At 49.2% G+C, this 9,740-nt stretch overlaps 1 protein-coding gene across 1 annotated transcript in view; it reads right to left on the bottom strand.

Annotated features, from left to right (window-relative positions):
* Positions 1-7,326, bottom strand: part of LOC128704169 (uncharacterized) — a 97,097-nt gene extending 89,771 nt beyond the window's left edge. The window contains exon 1 of the mRNA XM_070099013.1: positions 6,994-7,326. Within this exon, the coding sequence (XP_069955114.1) occupies positions 6,994-7,326 (333 nt within the window). The remainder of the gene's footprint in view (positions 1-6,993) is intronic.
* Positions 7,327-9,740: the final 2,414 nt, after the last annotated feature.

Below are 9,740 nucleotides of genomic sequence, written 5' to 3'. Positions count from 1 at the left end.
GGGACACAACTACAAGGGGACACAGCAACAAGGGGACACAACAACAAGGGGACACAGCAACAAGGGGACACAACAACAAGGGGACACAGCAACAAGGGGACACAGCAACAAGAGGACACAGCAATATGGGGACACAGCAACAAGGGGACACAGCAAAAAGGGGACACAACAACAAGGGGACACAACAACAAGGGGACGCAACAACAAGGGGACACAACAACAAGGGGACACAACAAGGGGACACAACAACAAGGGGACACAACAAGGGGACACAGCAACAAGGGGACACAGCAACAAGGGGACACAACAACGAGGGGACACAGCAACAAGAGGACACAACAACAACGGGACACAGCAATATGGGGCCACAGCACAAGGGGATACAACAACAAGGGACACAACAACAAGGGACACAGCAACAAGGGGACACAGCAACAAGGGGACACAACAACAAGGGGACACAACAACAAGGGGACAACAGCAAGGGGACACAACAACAAGGGGACACAGCAACAAGGGGACACAACAACAAGGTGACACAGCAATATGGTGCAACAGCAACAAGAGGACACAACAACAAGGGGACATAACAATAAGGGGACACAACAACAAGGGGACACAGCAACAAGGGGACACAACAACAAGGGGACACAGCAACAAGGGGACACAACAAGGGGTCACAGCAACAAGGGGACACAACAACAAGGGGACACAGCAAAAAGGGGACACAGCAACAAGAGGACACAGCAATATGGGGCTACAGCAACAACGGGACAAAACAACAAGGGGACACAACAAACAAGGGGACACAGCAACAAGGGGACACAGCAACAAGGGGACACAACAAGGGGTCACAGCAACAAGGGGACACAACAACAAGGTGACACAGCAATATGGTGCTACAGCAACAAGAGGACACAACAACAAGGGGACATAACAATAAGGGGACACAACAACAAGGGGACACAACAAACAAGGGGACACAGCAACAAGGGACACAGCAACAAGGGGACACAACAAGGGGTCACAGCAACAAGGGGACACAACAACAAGGGGACACAGCAAAAAGGGGACACAGCAACAAGAGGACACAGCAATATGGGGCTACAGCAACAAGTTGGCAAAACAACAAGGAGACACAACAACAAGGGGACACAGCAACAAGGGGACACAGCAACAAGGGGACACAGCAACAAGGGGACACAACAACAAGGGGACACAGCAAAAAGGGGACACAGCAACAAGAGGACACAGCAATATGGGGACACAGCAAAAAGGGGACACAGCAACAAGGGGACACAACAACAAGGGAACACAACAACAAGGGGACACAACAACAAGGGGACACAACAACAAGGGAACACAACAACAAGGGGACACAACAACAAGGGGACACAACAAGGGAACACAACAACAAGGGGACACAGCAACAAGGAGACACAGCAACAAGGGGAAACAACAACAAGGTGACACAGCAATATGGGGCTACAGCAACAAGGGGACACAACAACAAGGGGACACAGCAACAAGGAGACACAGCAATATGGGGCCACAGCACAAGGAGACACAACAACAAGGGACACAACAACAAGGGACACAGCAACAAGGGGACACAGCAACAAGGGGACACAACAACAAGGGGACACAACAACAAGGGGACACAACAACAAGGGGACACAGCAACAAGGGGATACAACAACAAGGTGACACAGCAATATGGGGCTACAGCAACAAGGGGACACAACAACAAGGGGACACAACAACAAGGGGACACAACAACAAGGGAACACAGCAACTAGGGGACACAACAACAAGGGGACACAGCAACAAGGGGACACAACAAGGGGACACAGCAACAAGGGGACACAACAAGGGGACACAGCAATATGGGGCTACAGCAACAAGGGGACAAAACAACAAGGGGACACAACAACAAGGGGACACAGCAACAAGGGGACACAACAAGAAGGGGACACAGCAAAAAGGGGACACAACAACAAGGGGACACAGCAATATGGGGCTACAGCAACAAGGGGACAAAACAACAAGGAGACACAACAACAAGAGGACACAACAACAAGGGGACACATCAATATGGGGCTACAGCAACAAGTGGACACAACAACAAGGGGACACAACAAGGGGACACAACAACAAGGGACACAACAACAAGGGGACACATCAATATGGAGCTACAGCAACAAGGGGACACAACAACAAGGGGACACAACAACAGGGGGACACAACAACAAGGGACACAACAACAAGGGGACACAACAACAAGGGGACACAACAAGGGGACACGTCAGTATGGGGCTACAGCAACAAGGGGATACAACAACAAGGAGACACAACAACAGGGGGACACAACAACAAGGGACACAACAACAAGGGGACACAACAACAAGGGGACACAACAAGGGGACACAACAACAAGGGACACAACAACAAGGGGGCACAACAACAAGGGGACACAACAACAAGGGGACACAACAACAAGGGACACAACAACAAGGGGACACATCAATATGGGGCCACAGCAACAAGGGGAAACAACAACAAGGGGACACAACAAGGGGACACAACAACAAGGGGACACAACAACAAGGGGACACAACAACAAGGGGACACAACAACAAGGGGACACAACAACAAGGGGACACAACAACAAGGGGACACAACAACAAGGGGACACAACAACAAGGGGATACAACAACAAGGGGACACAACAACAAGGGGACACAACAACAAGGGACACAACAACAAGGGACACAACAACAAAGGTGTTGCAACCCCTGAATGGGTTACAATGATTATTATGTATATATATAATTATTACTTTTTCATTTAATTTTATATAGCTTATATTTGCGATAATAGCTAAATCGTAAATGTATTGCTTTATATTGTTATTTGACGTAGTTTCCTTTGTTAGGTAGGATGTAACATATTATGTGCTCAATTCAAGTCTTGATTGTCTAACTACTGTAATTATCGCTCTTTGCTCGTTATTCTGCCGGCTTCTGAGCTGCAGTTGTCCACGGAGCTATCACGTGATCGAGGGGGGGTGTCCTCACCTCGCTTGAAGTATTCAGTCTGGTCTAGACTCTCTTGGTGGTTGGACAGATTGTCTGTCTCATTATTCTTGTTAGTTCTGTAGAACTCTGTTCACAGAACATTGTATAGACTTAGTGATTTTCGACGTTGTACTGAGGTTGTGTCGCTTAGACACTCTGAGTAACTCAGGTCCTGAACTATAGCTTATGACCTAATTTGTACTGGTATCTGTGTACTGTCACAGTCGGGGATTTTCTTATGCTGAACTTAGATTCAGTAGTATGGGAGTTTTGTAACTTTTGTGGAGGATCTGCTGATGGTCCCTACTTAGTGTCATTATATTATCTCCTTGTTCCTGATTCTGTGTCGCAGTTGCTTGTTGTATTGCTATTGGGCTTTAGCATTCTTTTTGTTGTTCAAGCAGACTGTTCTGATTGCCATTTGGTCAAGAAGTTAGTTTATTTGAGGACTTTGTCAGTCACTTGTTTAAGTCTAGTCGAGTCGTGAGACATAGCGAACTACTTAGAGCACTTACAAGTATACACAAACTTACTTGTACATATTTGTAATATCTTATTAAATGTTAATGTACCAGACGGTACTTAAGAATTATAAATGTGATATGTCCTTTCAACACAAAAATACTGTAAATGAGAGAAGTGATTATTCTTATTTTGTTGATATTGATTTAATTTAATTTGATATTCCTCTAGACAACTTAATGATTAATAAATTTATTAAATTTTAATTTCTCTAGTTAGTAGCCTACCAGTTGTAATCCTGAAGCACTATTGAATCATACTGAATTCTAATGGATAATTGGACAAGGATACTGACTACTTGTTACGAAAACCCAGTAACAGGCTGGATGCTAGAAGGGCAGTCCTATCTAGTATTCACTGGAGATCTCTAAGCTTTTAGAATCGCGTTTTTTGTAACAAAAGGGACATATCAATATGGGGCCACAGCAACAAGGGGACACAACAACAAGGGGACACAGCAACAAGGGGACACAACAACAAGGGGACACAGCAACAAGGGGACACAACAACAAGGGGACACAGCAACAAGGGGACACAACAACAAGGGGACACATCAATATGGGGCCACAGCAACAAGGGGACACAACAACAAGGGGACACAACAAGGAGACACAACAACAAGGGGACACAGCAACAAGGGGACACAACAACAAGGGGACACATCAATATGGGGCCACAGCAACAAGGGGACACAACAACAAGGGGACACAACAAGGAGACACAACAACAAGGGGACACAACAACAAGGGGACACAACAACAAGGGGACACAACAACAAGGGGACACAGCAATATGGGGCCACAGCAACAAGGGGACACAGCAATATGGGGCCACAGCAACAAGGGGACACAGCAATATGGAGCCACAGCAACAAGGGGACACAACAACAAGGGGACACATCAATATGGGGCCACAGTAACAAGGGGATACAACAACAAGGGGACACAACAACAAGGGGACACAACAAGGGGACACAACAACAAGGGACACAACAACAAGGGGACACAGCAATATGGGGCCACAGCAACAAGGGGACACAGCAATATGGGGCCACAGCAACAAGGGGACACAGCAATATGGGGCCACAACAACAAAGGGACACAGCAATATGGGGCCACAGCAACAAGGGGACACAGCAATATGGGGCCACAGCAACAAGGGGACACAGCAATATGGGGCCACAGCAACAAGGGGACACAGCAATATGGAGCCACAGCAACAATGGGACACAGCAATATGGGGCCACAGCAACAAGGGGACACAGCAATATGGGGCCACAGCAACAAGGGGACACAGCAATATGGGGCCACAGCAACAAGGGGACACAGCAATATGGGGCCACAGCAACAAGGGGACACAACAATATGGAGCCACAGCAACAAGGGGACACAGCAATATGGGGCCACAACAACAAGGGGACACAGCAATATGGAGCCACACCAACAAGGGGACGCAGCAATATGGAGCCACAGCAACAAGGGGTTACAAATGTAAGCTGAAAACTCAGATGAGTCACAGGGATGCTGGGAAGTACTTCGTCAGTCACAGAGTTGTTAGTAAATGGAATGGTCTGTAGAGTGATGTGGTGGAGGCAGGATCCATACATAGCTTTAAGAAGAGGTATGATAAAGCAGGGAGAGAATGGACCTATTATCAAACAGTGAAAAGGCGGGGTCAGGAGCTGTGAATCGACCCTTGCAACCACAATTGAGTACAAATACACACACACACACATACACAGGAAGTGTACACACACGGGCGTGTACATGCATACAACTTTAAGCAGACACAAATGAGAATACTACCACCACTGGTATTCACCAGGGAGAGGGGAGAGGGGAGAGGGGAGAGGGGAGAGGGGAGAGGGGAGGTAGGAAGGAGGGGGTAGGAAACAGCAAGCTAAAAATAAAGTCTGTTAAATTCTGAGTGTTCGCTAAATTTAGTGTGAGTCAAATTTAAGCAAATGCTTAATGATGCCTTACTTAGTGGTAATGGTGGTAGTAGTGGTAGTAGTGGTGGTAGTAATGGTGGTAGTAGTGGTAGTGGTGGTAGTAGTGGTGGTAGTAATGGGGGTAGTAATGGTAGTAGTGGTAGTGGTGGTAGTAGTGGTAGTAGTGGTATTAGTGGTGGTAGTAATGGTAGTAGTGGTAGTGGTGGTAGTAGTGGTGGTAGTAGTGGGGATAGTAATGGTAGTAGTAATGGTAGTAGTGGTAGTGGTGGTAGTAATGGTAGTAGTGGTGGTAGTGGTAGTAGTAGTGGTGGTAGTAATGGTAGTGGTGGTAGTAGTGGTGGTGGTGGTAGAGGTGGTAGTAGTGGTGGTAGTAGTGGTAATGGTGGTAATAGTGGTAGTAGTAATGGTAGTAGTGGTAATGGTGGTAGTAGTGGTAGTGGTGGTAGTGGTAGTAGTGGTGGTAGTAATGGTAGTAGTGGTAGTGGTGGTAGTGGTGGTAGTGGTAGTACTGGTAGTAGTGGTGGTAGTAATGGTAGTAGTGGTAGTGGTGGTAGTGGTGGTATTAGTGGTGGTAGTAATGGTAGTAGTGGTAGTTGTGGTAGTGGTGGTAGTAGTGGTGGTAGTAGTTGTGGTGGTAGAGGTAGTAGTAGTAGTGGTAGTAGTGGTAGTAGTGGTGGTAGTAGTGGTGGTAGTAGTGGTGGTAGTAGTGGTGGTAGTAGTGGGGGTAGTAGTGGTGGTAGTAGTGGTGGTAGTAGTGGTGGTAGTAATGGGGGTAGTAATAGTGGTAGCATTGTTAGTAGTGGTAGTAGTGGTGGTGGTGGTAGTAGTGGTGGTAATAGTGGTAGTGGTGGTAGTAGTATTGGTAGTAGTGGTAGTAGTAGTGGTGATAGTGTTGGTGGTGGTAGTAGTGGTGGTGGTGGTGGTGGTGGTGGTAGTAGTAGTGGTGGTTGTGCTGCCTCCCTCACTATGGCTGGTGGTTACCATCACTATGGTGGTGTCACCATCACTATGACTAGTGGTGTCACCATCACTATGGTGACACTTTGGTGACCTACACTGGTGTCACCACCACTATGATGGTGTCACCATCATTATGGCTGGTGGTGTCACCATCACTATGACTAGTGGTGTCACCATCACTATGGTGACACTTTGGTAACCTACACTGGTGTCACCATCACTATGGTGGTGTCACCATCACTATGGTGGTGTCACCATCACTATGGTGGTGTCACCATCATTATGACTGGTGGTGTCACCATCACTATGACTGGTGGTGCCACCATCAATATGACTGGTGGTGTCACCATCACTATGGTGGTGTCACCATCATTATGACTGGTGGTGTCACCATCACTATGACTGGTGGTGTCACCATCATTATGACTGGTGGTGTCACCATCACTATGGTGATGTCACCATCACTATGACTGGTGGTGTCACCATCACTATAACTGGTGGTGTCACCATCACTATGACTGGTGGTGTCACCATCACTATAACTGGTGCTGTCGCCATCGCTATGGTGGTGTCACCATCACTATGAGTGGTGGTGTCACCATCACTATGACTGGTGATGTCACCATCACTGTGACTGGTGGTGTCTCCATCACTATAACTGGTGATGTCACCATCACTGTGACTGGTGATGTCACCATCACTGACTGGTGGTGTCACCATCACTATGAGTGGTGGTGTCACCATCACTATAACTGGTGATGTCACCATCACTATGGCTGGTGATGTCACCATCACTGTGACTGGTGGTGTCACCATCACTATGAGTGGTGGTGTCACCATCACTGTGACTGGTGGTGTCACCATCACTATGAGTGGTGGTGTCACCATCACTGTGACTGGTGGTGTCACCATCACTATGAGTGGTGGTGTCACCATCACTGTGACTGGTGGTGTCACCATCACTATGAGTGGTTGTGTCAACATCACTATGACTGGTGATGTCACCATCACTATGACTGGTGATGCCACCATCACTGTGACTGGTGGTGTCACCATCACTATGACTGGTGATGTCACCATCACTATGACTGGTGATGCCACCATCACTGTGACTGGTGGTGTCACCATCACTATGAGTGGTTGTGTCAACATCACTATGGCTGGTGATGTCACCATCACTATGAGTGGTGGTGTCACCATCCTACTGACTCTCTGCTTAATCTTCCAGCAGGCCAAGATTATACACCCACCCACCCACTGGAGACCCACCAACCAACCCACTGGAGACCCACCAACCCACCCACTGGAGACCCACCAACCAACCCACTGGAGACCCACCAACCCACCCACTGGAGACCCACCAACCCACCCACTGGAGACCCACCAACCCACCCACTGGAGACCGACCAGCCACCCACTGGTGACCCACCACCCACTGGCGACCCAACACCCACTCCACTAGTCTGGTTGCACCCCTTGCACCTTGCATCGATCCACCAACCCCCCCTCCCTCACCTTCCACCTTCCCTCCCCTCCCCTCCCCTCCCCTCCCCTCCCCTCCCCTCCCCTCCCCTCCCCTCCACTTGCAGAATGCAACACGTGAGACGCGGTTGCAGCCTCTCAATCATAAGAACCCACTGGAGGTCAACCTCGTGATCAAGGTTCAGCAAGCCACCAGGGTTCAGTAAGCCACCAGGGTTCAGTAGGCCACCAGGGTTTAGCAAGCCACCAGGGTTCAGTAGGCGAAGAGGGTTTAGCAAGCCACCAGGGTTCAGTAGGCGAAGAGGGTTTAGCAAGCCACCAGGGTTCAGTAGGCGAAGAGGGTTTAGCAAGCCACCAGGGATTAGCATGCCACCAGGGTTTAGCAAGCCACCAGGGTTTAGCAAGCCACCAGGGTTTAGCAAGCCACCAGGGTTTAGCAAGCCACCAGGGTTCAGTAGGCCACCAGGGTTTAGCAAGCCACCAGGGTTCAGTAGGCGAAGAGGGTTTAGCAAGCCACCAGGGTTTAGCATGCCACCAGGGTTCAGTAAGCCACCAGGGTTCAGTAGGCCACAAGGGTTCAGCAAGCCACCAGGGTTCAGTAGGCCACAAGGGTTTAGCAAGCCACCAGGGTTTAGCAAGCCACCAGGGTTCAGTAGGCGAAGAGGGTTTAGCAAGCCACCAGGGTTCAGTAGGCGAAGAGGGTTTAGCAAGCCACCAGGGTTTAGCAAGCCACCAGGGTTCAGTAGGCGAAGAGGATTTAGCAAGCCACCAGGGTTCAGTAGGCCACCAGGGTTCAGTAGGCCACCAGGGTTCAGTAGGCCACAAGGGTTTAGCAAGCCACCAGGGTTCAGCAAGCCACCAGGGTTCAGTAGGCGAAGAGGGTTTAGCAAGCCACCAGGGTTCAGTAGGCCACAAGGGTTTAGCAAGCCACCAGGGTTCAGTAGGCCACAAGGGTTCAGCAAGCCACCATGGTTTAGCACATAAGCAGGGTTCAGCAAGCCACTAGGATTTAACAAACCACCAGGGTTTAGAAAGCCTCCAGGGTTTAGTAAGCCACCAAGGTTTAATAAGCCACAAGGGTTTAACAAGCAATCAAGGTTTAGCAAGCCACCAGGTTTAGCAAGCCGCCAGGATTCAGCAAGCCACCAGGGTTCAGTAAGCCACCAAGGTTCAGTAAGCCACCAGGGTTCAGTAAACCACCAGGGTTCAGTAAACCACCAGGGTTCAGTAAGCCACCAAGGTTCAGTAAGCCACCAGGGTTCAGTAAACCACCAGGGTTCAGTAAACCACCAGGGTTCAGTAAGCCACCGGGGTTCAGTAAACCACCAGGGTTCAGTAAGCCACCAGGATTCAGTAAGCCACCAGGGTTCAGCAAGCCACCAGGGTTCAGTAAACCACCAGGGTTCAGTAAGCCACCAGGGTTCAGTAAGCCACCAGGGTTCAGCAAGCCACCAGGGTTCAGTAAACCACCAGGGTTCAGTAAGCCACCGGGGTTCAGTAAACCACCAGGGTTCAGTAAGCCACCAGGGTTCAGTAAACCACCAGGGTTCAGTAAGCCACCAGGGTTCAGTAAGCCACCAAGGTTCAGTAAGCCACCAGGGTTCAGTAAGACACCAGGGTTCAGTAAGCCACCAAGGTTCAGTAAGCCACCAGGTTTAGTAAGCCACCAGGGTTCAGTAAGCCACCAGGGTTCAGTAAACCACCAGGGTTCAGTAAGCCACCAGGGATCAGTAAGCCACCAAGGTTCA

Source organism: Cherax quadricarinatus, chromosome 66 (genome assembly GCF_038502225.1).
Source record: "Cherax quadricarinatus isolate ZL_2023a chromosome 66, ASM3850222v1, whole genome shotgun sequence".
Lineage (NCBI taxonomy): Eukaryota > Metazoa > Arthropoda > Malacostraca > Decapoda > Parastacidae > Cherax > Cherax quadricarinatus.
Note: the sequence above shows the minus strand (reverse complement) of the source record. Positions and strands in the feature narration are given on the sequence as shown.